Source organism: Carassius carassius, chromosome 1, assembly GCF_963082965.1.
Source record: "Carassius carassius chromosome 1, fCarCar2.1, whole genome shotgun sequence".
Lineage (NCBI taxonomy): Eukaryota > Metazoa > Chordata > Actinopteri > Cypriniformes > Cyprinidae > Carassius > Carassius carassius.
The window spans coordinates 43,218,569-43,239,935 of NC_081755.1; the positions used below are offsets into that span (position 1 = coordinate 43,218,569).

The 21,367-nt window shown below is 38.5% G+C and overlaps 3 protein-coding genes across 6 annotated transcripts in view; 2 read left to right on the forward strand and 1 right to left on the reverse strand.

Moving 5' to 3' along the window:
- LOC132151733 (potassium channel subfamily T member 2-like) overlaps window positions 1-20,527 on the forward strand; it is an 89,174-nt gene extending 68,647 nt beyond the window's left edge. For both annotated transcript variants that reach the window (XM_059560066.1, XM_059560076.1), the window contains 12 exons: window positions 439-757; window positions 1,683-1,788; window positions 1,897-2,069; window positions 2,452-2,523; window positions 16,835-16,969; window positions 17,046-17,157; window positions 17,261-17,362; window positions 18,243-18,326; window positions 18,794-18,922; window positions 19,006-19,351; window positions 20,097-20,181; window positions 20,366-20,527. In XM_059560066.1, the coding sequence (XP_059416049.1) occupies window positions 439-757; window positions 1,683-1,788; window positions 1,897-2,069; window positions 2,452-2,523; window positions 16,835-16,969; window positions 17,046-17,157; window positions 17,261-17,362; window positions 18,243-18,326; window positions 18,794-18,922; window positions 19,006-19,351; window positions 20,097-20,181; window positions 20,366-20,483 (1,781 nt within the window). In that variant the 3' untranslated portion in view covers window positions 20,484-20,527. The remainder of the gene's footprint in view (window positions 1-438; window positions 758-1,682; window positions 1,789-1,896; window positions 2,070-2,451; window positions 2,524-16,834; window positions 16,970-17,045; window positions 17,158-17,260; window positions 17,363-18,242; window positions 18,327-18,793; window positions 18,923-19,005; window positions 19,352-20,096; window positions 20,182-20,365) is intronic.
- Window positions 3,723-7,471, forward strand: LOC132151727 (uncharacterized). The gene is made up of 7 exons (XM_059560053.1): window positions 3,723-3,794; window positions 5,252-5,952; window positions 6,246-6,291; window positions 6,390-6,481; window positions 6,675-6,785; window positions 6,897-7,173; window positions 7,265-7,471. The coding sequence occupies exons 1-7, from the start codon at window positions 3,759-3,761 to the stop codon at window positions 7,469-7,471; spliced, it is 1,470 nt and encodes a 489-aa protein (XP_059416036.1). The 5' UTR covers window positions 3,723-3,758.
- LOC132151707 (uncharacterized) lies at window positions 7,558-13,127 on the reverse strand. 3 transcript variants are annotated; one of them, XM_059560026.1, is made up of 14 exons: window positions 13,078-13,121; window positions 11,933-12,146; window positions 11,558-11,633; window positions 11,001-11,275; window positions 10,774-10,911; window positions 10,217-10,296; window positions 9,992-10,072; window positions 9,709-9,914; window positions 9,419-9,521; window positions 9,173-9,335; window positions 8,986-9,086; window positions 8,704-8,854; window positions 8,221-8,347; window positions 7,558-8,085 (listed from the first exon to the last, which is right to left on the reverse strand). In XM_059560026.1, exons 1-14 carry the CDS (start codon window positions 13,095-13,097, stop codon window positions 7,793-7,795), a joined length of 2,028 nt encoding a protein of 675 aa, XP_059416009.1. In that variant the 5' UTR covers window positions 13,098-13,121; the 3' UTR covers window positions 7,558-7,792. The 3 variants fall into 3 exon arrangements, with proteins under 3 accessions (XP_059416009.1, XP_059416015.1, XP_059416024.1); XM_059560032.1 differs by lacking the exon at window positions 13,078-13,121 and adding an exon at window positions 12,230-12,451; XM_059560041.1 differs by lacking the exon at window positions 11,558-11,633 and having other exon boundaries at window positions 13,078-13,127.
- Window positions 20,528-21,367: the final 840 nt, after the last annotated feature.

Consider the following 21,367-nt stretch of genomic DNA (forward strand, 5'->3'; position numbering starts at 1 on the left):
TTGTTCTTAACTGTGGACGTGAGATAGATTTGGACATAAAAAGAGAAACACATTTGTTAAATTCCCTGCATAATTTCAACAGGGTTTTCTGCTGTCAAAATGTCCCATTTTAGTGCAATATCACCATCTAGTGAAAAGCACTGGAACTCAGTTCTGCCGTATCTTGCACTTGAGAGGTTTGATTGAAAGTGCTGTAAGCATTTGGAGGCGATCTGCTGATTTACACCATTTTTTCAACCACACTCCCTTTCTCTAAAACTCTATCCTCCTGAGAAAGTTACTAGATTTTCATAAAATATTAAGAAGGCAGGCATATATATTTTACATAAATCTGTGCTTATTAATAATGTAGAATAGATGTGAAATGTGCATTAAGAAAATTAAAAAAGTCAGGTTTTGACTTCTTCTAACTCACAAATGTCTTTGGTCTTCTAACAGGCACGGTAGCCATAGACCTGCAGGACTCCAGTGACAGCAGTCCAGAAGGCTCGGGCCCGCCGGCTCTGGGCAGTGGGACTGTGAGCAGGATGGGCTCCAGGACAGAAGTGGGCGGTTGTAACACTCTAGCGCCGCCCGCCATGAGTGGCTCAGGGGAGGAGAGGAGACACAGCATCGCCCCCGTCCTGGAGGTGGTTGACGGGGTGCACAGCGCTACATTTGACCTGCTAGGGGACCAATCGGAGGACGAGGGAGGAGAGGAAGGGAAAGAGGAAGAGGGAGAAGAGCAGAAAGGCCAGTGGTGGGGAGCACACTGCGAGTGAGTCTTAGATCATGCGGGACCAGGTCCTGGTCTCTAGACCACGTAAATGTGGTTTTGGTCTAGACCTCCTTAGTCTCATAAAGCCAAACGTTTGACTATTAGCATAAACTCTGGTCCACTTTGCATCTTAATTTGGCTGTTGTTATTTTGGAATTGACTGAAGTGTGACAAACCACTGTTTATGTTATTTATAATTTTGTTTATAGATTTTACAACAATCACCAGAACTTTAAAAGTAGAAAGTACTGATTATATTGCAGATACATTGCATTTGATCAAAAAACAGTAAAACGGAAATACTGTGAAATATTGTTAGTTTTAAATAACGTTTCAATTATAAAAAAAAAAAAAAAGAAAAGAAAAATAATTAATTAAATTACAATTTTAAAATTAAAATATATTCCTGTGATGGCAACACTGAATTTTCAGTGCTACCATTCAGAAGTTTTTTTTATTTATTATTTTTATTCAGCAAAGACACATTAAATTGATCAAAAGTGATGGTAAAGACATTTATAATTTTATGTTACAAAAGATTTCTGTTTAAAATAACACTGTATTACAGTTTCCACAAAAATATTAAGCAGCACAATTGTTTTCAAAATTTCAAATTTCATGAAATTTATTTCAGAAATTTCTAAATGTGATTTTTGAAGGATCATGTGACCCTGAAGAATGATGCAGAAAATTCAGCTTTGATCACAGGAATAAATTACATTCTAAAATATTTTAAAATAGAACAATTAAATTCTAATAATAATTTACAATTTACTGTTTATACTGCATTTAAAATAAATACAATCTTGGTGAGCATAAGAAACTCCTTTTAAAAGCATAAAAAAATTGGACTGACCCGAAACTTTAGAAAAATAATATAGATGTTTGTCTGACACAGCTGTTTATTCTTGTATTTCTCACACAGATGGGTCAAAGGCTACCCTCTAAATTCTCCATACATCGGCAGCTCTCCTGCCCTCTGCCACCTCCTGCAGGAGAAAATGCCATTTTGCTGTCTGCGCCTGGATAAGGTGAATGTCTGCATCTCTTCAAATCTTGTATATTTATATGACAGTTCACAGAAGCTCATCAGCTACACCCTCACAGCACAACATCCTAACAGCAGATTATCTTCTCAGGCTTGTCATCATATGCCCTACGAGGACGCTCGCTCATACGGCTTTAAAAACAAACTGATTATCGTGTCTGCAGAAAGCGCTGGAAACGGCCTCTATAACTTCATTGTTCCGCTGCGGGCGTATTACCGGCCGAGGAAGGAGCTCAACCCCATCGTTTTGCTACTGGAGAATGTGTGAGTGTCCTAAAAATAGAAACATTAAGAAGGAGTACAGCCTTTGCTTTGTAATTATTATGACACAAAATAATTGTTTTTACTGTAACAGAAAACTAATATGGGGAGATTCATCGTCATATAATGCAATCAAATGTAATAAAACTCTGAGTCATCTTGTTTTTTCCTAATTGGATGTACACTGGGGAGCAGCTGCAGGCTGGATTTCATTATTTAGATGCCCCGGAGCAGGGCGAAGTGGTGTGATTTTTATAGACATTGGGTCAGTTTCTTAAAATACTTGGAAAGAGACAACTGAGATCGACCTTGCTAATTCATTTTGCATGCTTTCGCAAAGGCATCGCCTTAGATTCTCAATGTCTCTTTCTGTGCCGTTTACTAGACCTGAGGCAGACTTCCTGGAGGCCATCTGCTGGTTTCCTATGGTTTTCTACACAGTTGGCTCCATCGACAAGTAAGAGAAGCTTTGCTTGAAGCTTGTATAAAGGTGTTCACATGTATGTATTATACAACATTTACAACCAGAATTCCAGAAAAGTTGGGACGTTTTTTAAATTTTAATAAAATGAAAACTAAAAGACTTTCAAATCACATGAGCCAATATTTTATTCACAATAGAACATAGATAACATAGCAAATGTTTAAACTGAGAAAGTTTACAATTTTATGCACAAAATGAGCTCATTTCAATTTTGATTTCTGCTACAGGTCTCAAAATAGTTGGGACGGGGCATGTTTACCATGGTGTAGCATCTTCTTTTCTTTTCAAAACAGTTTGAAGACGTCTGGGCATTGAGGCTATGAGTTGCTGGAGTTTTGCTGTTGGAATTTGGTCCCATTCTTGCCTTATATAGATTTCCAGCTGCTGAAGAGTTCGTGGTCGTCTTTGACGTATTTTTCGTTTAAAGATGCGCCAAATGTTCTCTATAGATGAAAGATCTGGACTGCAGGCAGGCCAGGTTAGCACCCGGACTCTTCTACGACGAAGCCATGCTGTTGTTATAGCTGCAGTATGTGGTTTTGCATTGTCCTGCTGAAATAAACAAGGCCTTCCCTAAAATAGACGTTGTTTGGAGGGAAGCATATGTTGCTCTAAAACCTTTATATACCTTTCAGCATTCACAGAGCCTTCCAAAACATGCAAGCTGCCCATACCGTATGCACTTATGCACCCCCATACCATCAGAGATGCTGGCTTTTGAACTGAACGCTGATAACATGCTGGAAGGTCTCCCTCTATGGAGTCAAAATAGGGCCATATATATCTGCAAAATAAAACAATGTTTTGCAAAAAAAAAAATGTTTTGCAAATAAAAATAGAGTATTGAGAAAAAAAATGCTTTTTTGCAAGTAAAAAATATAATTGCAAAAGAAAAGTTAACCACTGGGAGAAAAAAATAAAGTTTAGCAAAGTAAAACTTCAGCAGCATTGACTTTGCAACACATATTTCCCTTTGCGCCGCTCCTTTAAATCCGCGTTTCAGTCATCCGTGCCTCTGCGGCGCAAGTTTTCCTTTGCGCTTCATTTTTCTATGTGCCTCGCTTTGTGTCCCTGATTTGACGTGGGGGAGGGGTCAAGAGGTTGGGGTGTGTCTCAGAGCCGTTAGGGTGTGTACAAGGGATGAAGGGAAGGCGCGTCCTTCTTGTTACGTCATCAGCGCGAGCTCCAGACCGAGTGGATCGATCGAAATGGCAGAGCAGAGACATGCGGGTGATGGATCACAGGTATGTATTATTGATCGCTTTCTTCTTATTATTATTAGACTCCTATATTATTAATAACAGATACTTCAGGCCGGCCAGAGCGTGGTATTAGCGGGGTTTTGAAGTAAAATTATTTGAGTAACACATAGCTCTATGTGTGGAGAGCTTTCACTGAACATCATAATCTCATTTTTTTATGGGCCTGTAGAGGCTTTTTGCATCTGAAATCTTTAAAAGTAATCCGCAAAAAAGGCACAATATAGTATTCAGACATACGTTTCTGTTGTCATGTGACCCGTAGTTCTTTGACCTGAGACGTTAAAGGAGAACTCCGGTCAATTTTAACATTGAGCTCATTTTTTTGTCAATTTGGAGTGATGTCAGTACAAAGAACAACGACAGAAATCGGTGTTGCCAACACCGTGTTATCCTCTTTTTAATCTGACTGCAGTAGATGTGAAAGAAATGGATAGAAATGATGTTATTTAAGCCAGCGCATCCTGATTTCGGTTGAAGTCCAAAGTAGTCGATTGCCGAGTTCACGCGCGTGATCATTGGTAACTAAACCTATGCGCATGAACTCGACAATCGACTACTTTGGACTTCAACCGAAATCAGGATGCGCTGGCTTAAATAACATCATTTTTATCCATTTCTTTCACATCTACTGCAGTCAGATTCACTCTGAAGGAATCACTCACATGACCTGTGCAATTGTAATGACACATCAAGGATGTTAAGAGGCTAGAAGCAGGTTTAAATATTGTCCCATTGAAGTCAACAAGGTGCAAATTTTAAAAAGAGGATAACACGGTGTTGGCAACACCGATTTTTGTCGTTGTTCTCTTTACTGACAGCACTCCAAATTGACAAAAAAATGAGCTCAATGTTAAAATGGACCGGAGTTCTCCTTTAAGAGTAACTGCTGCAACCTTTACCTAGGCGTCAGCACAAATAAGGCTGCCACGATTAACAGACATTATATTGTACATGATTTATGAACAGCTTGTGGGTGAAATAGGTAAAATACTGTTGCACCCGAAAGCTAGAGGTCGCTCTCGTGCGAAAACTCAAAATAAGCACAGTAGAGGAAGACAATAACACACATAACTAATTATAGGAAATGCATATGGACATCATTTTATCAATATTCCTAAAACCTTCTCAGGTATTTTCATGATAATAAAGTATATTAATAATAATGGAGAGGATGTTCGACTGGTGTTGCTTTTTCAAATGCACGTTATAAGTGATTCAAACTCGAACTGCTTTTACATAGAGCAGCACTTCCTACTGATCAGAATCATGAAAACACTCAAATAAGAAACAATCGTGCACAAAACACACACAGATGCATGCACAGAACTCAACACGCACACACCAGCCAAACTCCTAAGGGTGTTTTAACTTTAGCTGACTCGCATATCAATTTGTAAATCATTTTTTATACATTTAATCAAATAAATTCTTATCTTTAGGTCCATGGACCTAATGATGCCACAAGTCACCAGCTGGGAAGGATGATCATGGAAAGACTGCTATCCAAACTGCAGGATACAATGAGTCGCCTACCCCTAGATTTAGATTATTTGCAGTTTTTATGCAGTCATGAGCTTCTCTTCATTTCATCAGTCTATGATCAAATTTCAGTCCCAGAGGAACTCCTTGGTGAACTGTCAACCTTGAAAAACACAGTGGATAGGCATATTGACAATGACAATGAACCTGTTACTGCCCTTGAAGTGGAATTTGGAGTTAAGGGGCCCCCAAAGTTTATTATTTCCAGAGAACATCTTCAGTACCTAGTTAATATGCAGCTATCTGTTCCATGTATTGCCGAGCTTCTTGGTGTGTCAACAAGGACAATCAAACGTCGCCTCACTGAGTATGGCATTTCTCTAAAGGACACCTACAGTAAAATCACAGATGAAGAACTTGACAACCTAGTGAGGTCAATCAAAGCTAAAAGTCCACACCTAGGCCATAGAATGATGAAGGGACACTTACAAGCCTTGGGTCATCGTGTGCCATGGACAAGAGTTTGGGATTCCATGCATCGAGTGGACTCTGCTGGAATACTAGCAAGAATTACACAATTGAGATGTGTAGTCAGAAGGACTTATTCCGTCAAGGGCCCTCTTCATGTTGTTCACATAGACACAAACCATAAGCTGATAAGGTATGTCATGCGTGTCAAGCCATTGTTGTAATGCTACTGATTAAAGTATGTGACCCTTTCTGTGAAAATATCACATATTGTGATCACATTACATTATGTGAAGTCATTATTTTTGAGTTTCTGAGTTTTCTAATTCTATTTAAATTCTTTGAAAATGTATTAAGGAATATAAGTAATGCCCAAGATTTTTTTTGATATTTTTAATCCTTAAAAATGACTTATTATGCATGTGAGTTTCTCTCTACAGTTTACATACGCATTTCAACTGGTAATAACAGATTATCTTTTATCAGATATGGCCTTGTGATATTCGGTGCCATTGATGGGTACTCCAGAAAGGTATTTTTCTCTTTCTTTAATGCATTGTTGGCCTATAAATTTTGTACAAATCAAATTTCTGATGGAATGCATAAGTCTAACTTTACTTTGTCTCTCAGATCATGTACCTTGGACCTGCAACCGATAACAAGGCATCCACTGCCCTCGGTTTCTTCCTTCAGTCAGTGGAGAGACATGGGTTTCCATTGAGGTAAGACAACTTACATCATGAGTGTGTATGAATGCTTTGCTACCTCCAGTAACGTGAATGTCACTTTGGATAAAAGCGTAAGCTAAATGTAAATGAATCCCTGCTTGTTTAAACATGGTTAACATACGTTTTTTGAATACTGTTAGGTTTCTTTTCTAAAATACCTTGTCATATTTAATTTTTTTGCATTTAGAGTTCGAGGAGACCAAGGAGTTGAAAATGTAGAGATTGCCAGATGTATGTTTTCTGTGCGTGGTTGTGGCAGGGGAAGCTACATCTCAGGAAAAAGCGTGCATAACCAGCGGTAAGCAGCTAGATAAATTAGTTAAAGCTTGATATGAATGTTAAAGTGTTCTGTTTCTAAGAATGATGACTTGTGTTCAACATTACACACTGTTTTCTCTTCCATTTTTAGCATTGAGCGCCTTTGGCGTGACATATGGATGGCAGTTACAAACATCTATTATGATGTTTTGCACAGCCTTGAAGAGGAAGGATTACTAGAGCCAACCAACAGCCTTCACCTCTTTTGCTGTCAGTTTGTGTTCCTGCCTCGTCTCCAGGCCAGCCTTGACTCCTTTACTAGTGGGTGGAATAACCATCCTCTCCGCACAGAGAGTAATAGAAGCCCAGACCAGTTGTGGGAAATTGGACTCCTGCAAAACCCTGTCCCTCCTCCAGTCCAATCTGAGGTATTTTAAGAATTTGTGTCTTTTAATGTATGTAATGTTTTCAAGCAAGATATTGCCCCAATGTCCATAACCTATTACCAACCTTTAACAGATTGCACAAGACGACGACTCTGACTGGGACACAGACCGTATCTCTGACCAGCCGTGGACAGGAATTGTAGTTCCTCCAGTCGAATGCCCCTTAACTGAAGAACTTAAGGCCCAAATTCAAACTTTTTTTAACCCAACCTCACACTCTCAAAACTATGGAAGAGACAAGTATTTAGAAGTTTTGAATTTTGTTCTGCTTCATTCTTAATTGACACTAAATCAATCATTGAAATGACTAGTGACCAAATGATCCATTTAGAAGCAAATTAACATCCAATTCAATAAAAAACAAACAAGTTGACATTGCATGCTTGTTTTATTTTTTGTATTGGCTATATTTAAAGCAGAAAAAGACTTGTATAACAACTTGTGTTCTCTTAACACATGCATTAAGATATAAAATTTTACAATATGTAACACGTTGTGTTCTCTACACATACACAGTAAATTTCAAAACCATAAGAACATTTACCAATGTATAAAAGGTTTTTTTCCTGAACATGTACAATTCCATACATTAAGCAGCATTTTAAATTCTGTTAAAACCGTCGTCAAACTGAATGGCTTGCAACATGACTGATTTAAAAGAACTGTAGTCACCCATGTGTACTGTGGGAAATGTAATTTTTCTGGCACAGGCACTTACAACTGGGAAGCATATTTTATGTTCTGGCATCCTCTGCATACACTCATGGTCAAAATGAAGAGAAATTTTGAATTCTTTAAGTTCTGACATTAGAAGAGGTTTGTGTCCCTGGCCAGTGAGCCATTGCATAACACCGGGGACAGTTAAGGGCAGGATGTCTCCGTCAGGGTTATCCTCTACAAGCAAAAGAACTTGTTATCTCTAGGGTTGGTATTGTCTGAATTAGATCAATTACATTTTAACATTAATTTGTGTAATCTGCAGTTTTTTTAACAATATTTATACTAAATCAACTGTCAGTTCATACATACCACAGCTTTCAATTTCTTGGAGAAAGTCTTGCAGAAAGTTGATTATAGCTGTTTCATAAGTCTCTCGTACTGATCCCTTCTCCGACATTTTCGGAAGAATGTTCTGCATGATGAAGTCTGCATCAGCCTGTGGGGGGGGAAAAATCCATTTTCAGGTACATATACACATATGCATTTGACTTTTATCCAAAGCTACTTTATTACTATAATAACATTTGTTTTAAGTATGTGCAATCCCTGAGATCGAACCCAAGCCCTTGGGCTATGCTAGCACTGTTATCTAACCAATAAGCTACAGGAAACCATTACTGAGGTATTAAGAGCAATCCATTTTCTACTATTATTTTTTGTAAGGAACAAAGTGTTTGACTATTTTTCAACTTAGCAAATAATAATTTTCCTATATATAATATTCCTAAAATAAAACCATTTCTAAAATGAAATACAAGATATAGGCAAAAATGTTATTCCAGTTAGTGATACCTTATCATCATCATCCACATCAGGGACAAAGAACTGGTGGCAAAGTCCTGAATGGTTTTCCAGGATGTCCACGAAATTGTAGACTTCAAGACCTTTTCGGATTTGCTTCAACAAAGGGAACAAACGTAGAGTTGCATGCAGCACAATTGATCTGAAAAAAGAACCAGGAAATTCTAGCATAATATAGACAGTGTTGTGGCTAATCAGTATATCTGGTAGGCAGCAAAATTAAAACCGTTTGCAAGGTTTCAAATGTAAAGAAGTTATAACACTTTTTCTGACCTTATTATGGCCTCTTTGTTCTCAGGTTTAATGGCCCCAGTAAAACCACAGTCAATTATTTGATCATTCCATGCAGAGAGATCGGTTTCTTCTTCCTCCACCTGAAAACACAAACACGTAAAATGGTGTGCTTGCGTAGAAATAAAGCTTTTATGAAATCAGATTTTATTTGGAAAAAAATTACTACCTTTTTAATCAAATTATAAAGTTCAGCATCATCCACATCATCTATAGTGAGAGTTGATTCATCCAAGTCTCCAGATGAGAGATAATCAAAGCACCACGGCCTCAAGAAACGGGGGGCAGGCCCACCCTGAGCGAGACTAACCGAAAACACTTCTCCAGCAGTCCTGAAAGAAAAAATACAAAGTAATATTTAGTTGTATGCAAAAATGACAACTGACATGTTACTATAATGTAAAATATTACTAACTTAAAAAATCCATTCTCCAGATTACTTAGGGAGTAGATGGGGCTCTTCCCTCTCTGGTGTCCTCTATGCTCAAAGAGGTGTTTCTCAATCTCACCAATCAAATCTACAAACAAATATACAAATGTACATGTTAAAAAAGAATGTTATTTACTACATTGTACAATTATAAGCACATTAAAACATACCAAATCTCATAATGACACATGTGGTAACTGTTTATTGTTTTTCTAAACTTTAAATTGTTACGATGAATTTAAAAACCTAATAATGTGATTGTGAACCTAACTTGCCTGAAAGAAATTCCTTACGAATGGCACCTGTGTCAACACCTGCTTCCCCCAAAAATGTTACACGCAAAGTATTGCCCGGGGTTCCTCTCTTTTGTCTTTGCCACTGCACCATAGCTCTTTGATAGAAGTCAGTTCGAGAAACACAGATCTTGAAATCCTTGCTGTCATCTACCCTTCTTGCCAACAAACGCAATACATCATCTGGACTATAAAAACAGGATAAAAAGATTAGTAAAGAATTCAGATGTCTCAGGGTTGTTAAAATGTAATAAATAGACTGTACCATTTCATGTCTGGGCCTTGGTGTTGCTGTACTGGTGTGCCACACGGAGGACTGCTCTCATAATCCAGTGTCTGTAATATACTGAGTATATACCCAATGGTTAGATTGACTTCTTAGAACATTTACAACATGTTATATACACTTATAATACCTAAAACATGTTTTTAATACATACCTTATTAAATGTCTGTAAATGAAATAACTTTTCAAATCATTAAAAATGACCTATCTCCACAAACACTTGCATGCATGGGCAACTCTGTCTGTGAAAATGTGTCTAAACAAATGGGACACTGTCCCTCATCCTATAATGGCAAAAGGACAACTGATTAAGTATTATACAATAAAATCCCAATTAAAACACAATTGGTTATTTCCAAAATCCAATTTGTTTAATTGGTCACTTTAAATACTTTGGTCACCAAGTATTTTGCAAGATCTAAACAAGCACTCGCTGTTTCAGTTTTTTTAACTTTACAAAAAACATTCTGATTCAGTTCTAAATGTTTAGTAAATTGTATTGACTTCTAACATTTGTGTAGTGTTTTAAAACTATAAAAATAGGGCATTCTTCTCAACCAGTGTTATTTACCTCTTGCAAAATGGTCTTTATGTACCAATGAGAGACAGTATAATTACAATCAATTAATCAAAAGTGCTTGACAATAAGGCACTACAAAGAAAATACCATTACCGTTAGTAATAAAATCTTAACATGGCATCTAATTAATTTTACTAACTGCACCGGTCCTTATGCACTTATATTAAAATTAAAACCTCACCTCAAAACTTGTGGTGGGTGTAGGAGAACAAGTTTGTATTGAAGTGGTGGGTGTAGGTGTAGAAGCTGGGGCTGTAGGGGTAACTGCTCTGGTAATCTCACCAACTACTTTTACATCATCATCATCATCTTCAGTAGTCTGAAATGACAAAACGAGATATATATTCTGCCTAAAAGAAAACTTAACTGAAAAACAACATTTGTGTAAATGTTGTGTAAACAACATACCTCATCATTAGCTGACTGTGTGCAGCCACCACAAGATTTAACATGCAAGTACAAAACTGGTAGTGGCATTGTGGTTTTACAAGTACGACACTCAACCTTTGGCATCTTCGCAAACTCTTCTGCTGAGAATGGCAGTGGATCAAGACATAACTCATCTTGAAGAGGGACCATATACAGTGCTGTTCTTCCAGCGGTGGTAGCCATTTTGAGAAGGCTGCCTGTATAACCCTCTGAGTCTGGAGGGACAACAGTAAGCTTTCTTCTTCCATTCCCACCTGATAATTTAAAAACACATTAACAAATCCAGCAATAAAAGGTCTTTACTATATAATTGGGCTTTATACTGTAGTTAAAATGATGTCAAAAAACAGTGCTTCCCATATTCTATTAACACTTCCCTGTGTACTATTATTAAAAAAGGATGTAGCCTGGGATTTAAGGTTAGAATGCCCGGGGAAATGTTCAATTAATAACTACCTATGGAAATTACTTACACTACAGTATACTCTACTCAGATATTCATGTTTGTGTCTGTTCTGGTAGACAGTACAGCATACCTGGTGCCTTATAAAGTAACCACCCTCCAGTAAGTGACTTCATCTTTGGAAATTCAGCTTCAAGGAGCTTGCATAACTGAAATAAACATGAAACAGAACAAGGGTTCTCAAACAACCACACAAAGTAAAAACTAAATCTTTATCACATTGAAAATTTTACGTGCATTTGTTTGTCATTTTTATACATACTAATTCACATTTTACTATGTTTAGCCTAAGCAAATTATGTTCATTCATCTCAGCATGTTTTGAAAGTGGAATATTACTTTGAAGCAGTTAATTATATATTATTCGCAGGGTGATATAGAAATAATCCTGCTCTAAAATCAGATGGCACAAACTAACAAATTAGATTGTACTATAAAATGAACTTACATCCGAATGGTTCACATTGGATGAAATTGTAATCACCCGTTTTCCTAGTCCGGCCTGGAGTAGTTCAAGCTCTTCAGAAGGTGTGGGTGAGGTGTCAGTGTTGCTGCTCATTAAATATATGGAAACAGCAAATGGTTTCCAAGGTGTGGCTTTCACATGTATTTGTGGATTTGGAGTTTTCTTCTTTGATTTTTTAAACATCCCAGGAAAAGATCTACAAATAATAAAACAATGTTAATTATAATATTAAACATTCAAAAGACAATTGTTAAAATAATTAGATGTGGATGCGGCAACCTGGCCATATCCTGCTCTATTCGAGGCTGAGAAATAGCAGGAGGCTGCTGTCGTTGTTGTGGCTGCTGCTGCTGACCCTGAGCTGACTGAATCTGACCAAGGCTTTGGGTCAGAAGACCTATTAAATTCTGTGCAGCTGTACAGACATCTGAATATTCTCTCTGTTAAATATGTCATGACAAAATCATATAGGATTATCTAGATAAGGGGTTTTATACTCAGTTCCTGCAGGGCTGCAGCTCTGCACAGTTTAGCTCAAACCCTAATCAAACACATCTGATTCAGCTAATCAAGATCTTCAGGATTACTAGAAACCTCCAAACAGGTGTGGGATGGAGCTGGTTTGAGCTAAACTGTGCAGAGCTGTGGCCCTCCAGGAATTGAGTTTCACACAACTGATCTAGAACAAGTGCATTAACAATGTATCATATAAACATCACAGCTTTTAAACATAGTCTATAGGGATGTGACCTACTGTATATAAATCAACTTGTTCGGAATCAGAAAGAGGTTTATTTCAAATTATGTTTGCACATACAAGGCATTTGTTTTCAATTTACAGTATATTTTGAGAAACACCTTTGGCATCGCTTATAGTCCATAATACAACTAGGGCGTGGAGAATAATAATTATTATTTATTAATTAATTATAAAACAACGTGAAAGGTGTGCATATTGAGAGAAATGTACAGCCGCCGACACACTTAACGTTGCGTCGGCGATTAGCTAATCGCCACATTAATTGATCTCTAACTTACTTAACTTGAGCAAACGCGCTGATACACATAGTTACATATAGTTATCAGTCTATCTAGTGAACTTGAAGAAAGCGATCAATAATACATACCTGTGATCCATCACTCGCATGTCTCTGCTCTGCCATTTCGATCGATCCACTCGGTCTGGGGCTCGCGCTGATGACGTAACAAGAAGGACGCGCCTTCCCTTCATCCCTTGTACACACCCTAACGGCTCTGAGACACACCCCAACCTCTTGACCCCTCCCCCACGTCAAATCAGGGACACAAAGCGAGGCACATAGAAAAATGAAGCGCAAAGGAAAACTTGCGCCGCAGAGGCACGGATGACTGAAACGCGGATTTAAAGGAGCGGCGCAAAGGGAAATATGTGTTGCAAAGTCAATGCTGCTGAAGTTTTACTTTGCTAAACTTTATTTTTTTCTCCCAGTGGTTAACTTTTCTTTTGCAATTATATTTTTTACTTGCAAAAAAGTATTTTTTTTCTCAATACTCTATTTTTATTTGCAAAACATATTTTTTTTTTGCAAAACATTTTTTTTTTTTTGCAAAACATTGTTTTATTTTGCAGATATATACGGCCCTATTTTGACTCCATATCCCTCCTCTTTAGCCCGGAGGACACGGTGTCCGTGATTTCCAACAAGAATGTCAAATTTGGACTCGTCTGACCATAAAACACTATTCCACTTCGAAATAGTCCATTTTAAATGAGCCTTGGCCCACAGGACACGACGGCGCTTCTGGACCATGTTCACATATGGCTTCCTTTAGAGCTTTAGTTGGAATCTGCTGATGGCACGGCGGATTGTGTTTACCGACAGTGGTTTCTGAAAGTATTCCTGGGCCCATTTAGTAATGTGATTGACACAATCATGCCGATGAGTGATGAAGTGTCGTCTGAGAGCCCGAAGACCACGGGCATCCAATAAAGGTCTCCGGCCTTGTCCCTTACGCACAGAGATTTCTCCAGTTTCTCTGAATCTTTTGATGATGTTATGCAGTGTAGATGATGAGATTTGCAAAGCCTTTTCAATTTGACGTTGAGGAACATTGTTTTTAAAGTTTTCCACAATTTTTTTACGCAGTCTTTCACAGATTGGAGAGCCTCTGCCCATCTTTACTTCTGAGAGACTCTGCTTCTCTAAGACAAAGCTTTTATAGCTAATCATGTTACAGACCTGATATCAATTAACTTACTTAATCACTAGATGTTCTCCCAGCTGAATCTTTTCAAAACTGCTTGCTTTTTTAGCCATTTGTTGCCCCCGTGCCAACTTTTTTGAGACCTGTAGCAGGCATTAAATTTTAAATGAGCTAATTAAGTGGATAAAAGTGTAAAATTTCTCAGTTTAAACATTTGCTACGTTATCTATGTTCTATTGTGAATAAAATATTGGCTCATGTGATTTGAAATTCCTTTAGTTTTCATTTTATTAAAATTTTAAAAAACGTCCCAACTTTTCCGGAATTCGGGTTGTAGTTCTAGTGATTGAGTTTGAGTGCTGATAAACAGTCCAAAAGCACTGGGAGATTTTTATTGTTCATATTACTTCATTTTCTTTGTTTGTTCCAGACAGACAGTCAGTCGGTACATTAGTGAGGTTTTTTTTTCAGTGAACCATTCTGTAGGTGGTGACAAGTGTCTGTCTATGAGTGAGTCATTAAATCATTCATTCAGCCAGTTTGTTCAAACATACTGATTCATTCAGAAACAAAACTAGTGACTGGCTGCTCACATACTCTCTAAATAGGTAATCCTTGTGACTGTTTAAAAAGTATGTTCTATGTAGTATGAATGTAATCTGGAAAAGCTAGTTAAAGGGATAGTTCACCCAAAAATGAAAATTACCATGATTTACTCAATGCGTGAATGCTTGTCCAGATTTTGAAGTCCCAAAAAAGTGCATCCATCCATCATAGAAAGTACTCCAAACAGCTCCGGGGGGTTAATAAATGACTTCTGAAGCGAAGCAATTTATTTGTGTAAGAATAATATATTTTTTTAAAACTTGTGTAACCATAATCTCTAGCTCACGTCATATTCACAAGAGAGTGTCGTTTTAGAGGATGATGTAGGCGTAGTGTAAACTGGTGAGAAATGCTAGTCTCGCAAGAGCCAAGTTTGATTTACAGCAAAGGAAAACCAGTCTCCTCTTGGCTCATATCAAAATCAAAAAATTATATCAATTAATCAAAAAAAATATATACATAAACATATTGTTTTTTTAACAAATCCTTGTTTTGTTCTTTTAGTTCGTGGCTGGGTTTTGCATTAACTCTCTCATCTGCATTTCTGCGTTCATCACTTCTCACCTAGTCTCGCGTAGCCAGAGCTTCAGACACATGGCTGAAGGTCTGAAATATTAGCTCTCATTGGCCAAGGCCTGCCTATGAGGCCGTTTGACAGACATGACAAACCACCAGTCACAGTTTGTTTCATTCAGCATCACATTTCGGGGTGTGGAAATGTCACACACATTTATAGAATAGTGTGTAAAACTCTTGCATGTATTTTAAAGATTCTATGCTGCAAACTTTAAATATTTATTAAAATATATGTTAAACACACCTAACCATCATACTGTATGTTCTCCCTCATCTACTTGTGAATCCGATCAACCAAAATGCATTTTAATACCAAGTGTAAACAGGGCCTTGAAAAAAGTATTATTGATCAAGGGTTAAGGAAAGGTATGAATCTGGAAACCTGTTTGAAAACAGTCATTATGTCTTACCTCTAGGATAGAGTTGTGACGTTCGCGAACGAACCGATTCTTTTGAACGGCTCATAAACATGAACGATGGGAGCCGAGTCGCGGCTGGAGGGGAGCCGTTCTTTCTGTCGTTCTTTTATCCTATGCGTGTTTCACACAGATGCACACAAATGAGCTCCTCCGCGAGACAGAACAGTTGTAGGGGGAGGGGCGCACCCAGCGCAGGCCAACCCTTTATAGCGTGTTGATATTAGTTATTAGTTGTGCACGCATCCTTCACGTCCTTCACATCCTGCGTGCCTCTGTCATTGGGTAGGAGCGTTGAAAAACAGCTGTTTTGCACAGACATTTATTGCAGCCCACTTTGTTATTGTTCATTGACTTGAAGGGGCTGATGTTTGCAAAGTTTACAGTAGTAATTGTATGTAGACATTTCCATTTTATTTATTCTAACTTTAAATATTTTTTGTTTTCTATCAAAATGTTCTTGTGTGGAAGTGTTTGTAGTAAAAGCTGTTTTGCACATAAATTCATTGCAGCCGGCTTTCTTTTTGATGTTTATTCGTGAGTAGGTATTGTATGAATAACATAAGTCAACGTAGCTTTACACACACACACTTTGTACTAAAGGTAAATCCAAAATAGTGATGTCACTGTCTAAGCAGAGGGATTTGTGCAACCCTATGGAATATAGTCCACACATGACAAATGAGGTAATAATCAATATTTCAGAATAATTCAAACTCAGATATTGGTGTGTGATATCTGAGTTTTAATTATTTGACTACAAATCTCACCTCATCATTCTTCCCAGTGATTATTTCCAGGATAAACTGAGATGGCACCAAGCTGGCTTCTTAAAACTGACTAAATATTTAAAAGAGCCAAAAGAGCCGTTCTTTTGAACGGCTCTTTGAAAGGAACGGATCGCGAAGATCCGGATCCCCTCAAAGAGCCATAAATCCCATCACTACTCTAGGAATACCTTCATGAAGTATCTTTACAGGCATGAAGGATTATCAAAATATTTGTTCTTGTTCATTAGTTCAATGCTTGTTTCAGTTCTGTTTACTGTAGTTTAAGTGTCTCTGTGTCTTTTTACCAATCCCGCAACACTTTGTGTGTGCAGTTTGGATAGTCTTCTGCGTTGTGGTGTGACGTTTGCTGACACCATGGTTGTGGTGGACAAAGAGAGCTCCATGATCGCTGAGGAGGATTACATGGCTGATGCCAAGACCATTGTTAATGTTCAGACGCTCTTCAGGTAGGTCCTTCTACATGTACGTCTTCAGCTTGAAACATCTGGGGACTTGACACTCTCTCCTCGCTGTTTCTCAAAGGCTTTTTCCAGCTCTCAGTATCATAACTGAACTCACCCACCCAGCCAACATGCGCTTCATGCAGTTCAAAGTGAAAGACCACTATTCTCTAGCTCTCTCCAAACTGGAGAAGGTGAGACACGAATACAGTACAGTATAAAACACATTTGCCTTTTCTAAACAGTCTAATATAACTTATCTCTTATATCTCATCTTTTGCTCCATTTGTGCTGTAGAAAGAGAGAGAGAGAGGCTCTAACCTGGTGTTCATGTTCAGATTACCGTTTGCAGCTGGGAAGGTGTTTAGTGTCAGTATGTTAGACACTCTGCTGTATCAGGTAACTTAATTGCAGGTGATCCACACATGACTAAACTACAGGTTATTTTTCCTGTCTTCCATTATGTAAATACATAATGAAATTAATATAAATAATATTGACCATATGCTTTTGCACATACTTTGTCTCTGGCCAAATACAAATATAAATGTGATGTGTGGGAAACCATTTCAGGAATTGTCATACTGAGTGACTGTGATTCATGCTTTAATAATTGTTCATCTTTGTATTTTAAATTTTTCACTGCTATAATTAATATACAAACGCATTTATGCTTCCAAAAAAAAGTTCCTTGTCAAATTACAGTGTCATAGAATAAGCTAAGATGATTTTCCAGTATTGACAAGCGATGAAAGAATGGAAGTCATTAATTTCCATTGGAAAGTAATACAGAAGCTGCACTGAGTTCCAATCAAATCCAATGTATGTGCAATTTTCAGATTTTAAATGTAATCATAACTCTGAACACAATGTCTTACCAATTTACCAATATTTCTGAACAATATTTATTATATATAGCTTACTGTATATACACTACATTATTACAGATACTCCTGTGGGCTGCTTTTCCAATCAATGAGTTAAAAAGTCTTGAAGCTCTGTCTCAAACTCATGAGTCAATGAGTTTGAATCAATCTGAAGAGATGCTACATCAAATCGTTAAGGAAATGTAATCATGAAATTTAATTTAATTCCTTACCATTCTCATCACTTATACTCAACAATAGCTATTGAACACTGTATCTCAGATAACTTTCTTTCACATCTATTTAATATGGAGTCTACCCTGCCCCTCAAGAGTCTACTGAAAAATTCACAGAATGACTGAAATACTTGCAGATTCATTAGTGTCTGATTTCATCTTTTGTATGTGTTTCAGTCCTTTGTGAAGGACTACATGATCTCCATCACCAGACTGCTGCTAGGTCTCGACTCCATGCCTGGATCTGGCTTCCTGTGTGCTGTGAGTGCACTCACTCAAATCAATATGCCCATAATGATAGCGGTCATAATGAAATTTATGATATTGATGATAATGAAGATGATATTGCCCTGAATGGGAAGTCATGGCCTAATGGTTAGAGAGTTTGACTCCTAACCCTAAGGTTGTGGGTTTGAGTCTCGGGCTGGCAATACCACGACTTAGGTGCCCTTGAGCAAGACACTGAACCCCCAACTGCTCCCCGGGTGCTGCAGCATAAATGGCTGCCCACTGCTCCGGGTGTGTGTTCACGGTGTGTGTGTGTGTGTGTGTGTGTGTGTGTGTGTGTGTGTGTGTGTGTGTGTGTGTGTGTGTGTGTGTGTGTGTGTGTTCACTGCTGTGTTTGTGCACTTTAGATGGGTTAAATGCAGAGCACGAATTCTGAGTATGGGTCACCATACTTGGCTGTATGTCACTTCACTCACTTTTCACTTTCATGTTCCTTCTAGATGAAGATCACAGAGGAGGATTTGTGGATTCGCACTTATGGCCGTCTTTACCAGAAGCTGTGCTCGTCGACAGGAGACATTCCCATTGGCATCTACCGCACTGAAGCGCATAAACTGCCCGTCTCAGAGGTACCTGCTTGTGCATATTTCTATCATTACTTGTTATCAATCCGTTTCGGTGGAGGAATGAGTCCACCGTGTGGTTGTTTCAGTCTCAGGTGTCCATCACGGTGGAGGACTACGAGGATACGCGTGAACCCCGCGAGCCTCTGCTCTGCCGCTCCGGTCTTCACCGTAACTCCACGTCGTCTGAGCCTCCCTCCTCCTCATCATCACAGGCCATGGACCACCCGCTCCTGAGGAGGAAGAGCATGCAGTGGGCGCGGCGGTTGAGTCGTAAAGGTGGACGGGGGTCCAGCGGGGCCAAGGGAGTGGGGAGCGCCGCCGAGCGCATCAGCCAGCAGAGACTCAGTCTGTTCCGCCGCTCCGAGAGACAGGAGCTCAACGCTTTGGTCCGCACACGCATGAAGCACCTGGGGCTCTCACCATCTGGATTTAGTGAGTGTGCACACCGCTGGGTGATATACTGTAGCTAAAAATATATTGCATATCTAATATCTATGTAAATCAACAGCATTATAGCTGAAAAGATTTGATGATCAAATGTGACAGTAAATACATTTATAATCAAACAAATGATTTAAACACTTTTTTTATTCATAAAAGCAATAAAATCCTTAGTAAAGGGATTGATTTCCACAAAAATATTAATCTATAAATATTAAAATATTAATCTTAAACTATTTTCAACTAAAGAAATATTTCATAAGCAGGAAACCAGCATATCAGAATGATTTCTGAAAGATCATGTGACACTGAAGACTGTGAGTAATGCTGCTGAAATACAGCTTTGCATCACAGGAATACATTTCATTTTGAAATATATTCAAATGGAAAAAATTGTATTTTGAATTGTAATTATATTGCATAATATTAATGTATGTTTGGTCAAATAAATGCAGACTTGGTGAGCATAATAGACTTTAAAATATGAAAACAAACTTTTAAACAGTAGTGTAAACTTTGTAAACATGTAGCAGTATAAAACAATATAACAATAATTATTATTATAAAATATATTACATTGATAATAATAATCGTTATGTTCTCTGATACTGATACTCTGAACTTGATACTTCCTTCAGGTCAGTTTACAAAATGAATCGTCCGTTCCCATTCTGTATGTTTATAGTTGTGTTTAGACTGTAATTTATAGTCCTTTGTCCTGCTCTTCTCATGTCAGATGGGATGACAGACCAGGGCAACAGACTGTCTTATATTCTTATCAACCCTTCACCCGACACACGCCTGGAGCTCCATGATGTCGTGTGAGTACGATGACATCACAAGATAGCATTTTAAGGCATTTTGGCATGATTGTTTTATGCAAAATTTGTGCATGCCATGTATTTTTATGCTTGTTAGAGTATTGTATTTGGTTCAGGAAACACTCATGTGGCTGTTTGTGCAACAAATCTGGACTGAGCACAGTAAATGTGGTAATTCCTGCAGGTATCTGATCAGACCAGACCTTCTGTCACCAGTGTCTAACCAGGCCGGCGGGCGCAAGCCCAGCGCAGGGCCAGCGGAGGGACACAGATTTGACACACAGGACAGCACTCATCTATAAACACAATCACCACAGGCCACCAGCAGAACGAGAAGATGGGGACATTCTTAGGGGCCGTTCACATATCACGCCTAAAAACGCGTGGAAAACGCTAGGCGCGCCGCTTTCTCCTTCTTTCCAAAGCGCTCGGGCAGAAGCTCTCCTGAGGCGTCTACCGTTGCTAAGCAACAATGACGCGCTCTCTCCATGAAGACGCGGAAATTTCAGCAAAGGATAAATGGATTTGCAGCACAAAAAATCGCTTTCAGTAGCTCTGCTACAAAATTTATTTCAAAATGGCAATCCATATACAGCTATGATCAGTTGTTCCTTCATCTTGGCTGAGCTTTCAACGTTGTTACGGGAAAGGATGAAGCTGAATGTTTAGTTCTTGTCACATGACCTGCGGTGCGCTTGAGGCAATCTGAAAAGTTGAGATGTTTTTAACTCGATTCTGTGCGGACGTGTCTGGAAAAAACGGGCGCGTCGCACCGCGTGCGTATGGCAAGCCAAAGTGGTCACAAACGCCTGCTCGGGCGTCTGATTGCACATTGACACGTCAAAAGCGTGCGATTTTACAGCAAAGTGCGCGCGTTTTGCGCATCGCGACCGCTTCGCTTCCATTATGAGCGAGCATACCGCGCGCCTACATTGGAAATAACGAACTTGAGTGCGCAAAAGACATGTGAACGGCCCCTTATACAGTACATATGTGTTTATGTATGGTTGAGAGAGAGAGAGAGAGAGGAATACCTGTGCAGATGGGACGGTGAGCTAACCTACACTGTAAAAAGTGATCTAGTTTTCAGTTGCCTTCAATCAACTTTCCTATTAAATAGTCAATTAAACTGTAACTGTTGAGAGAACACGATTTTTTAAGCTTTTGAATCAGCTAATGGATGCTT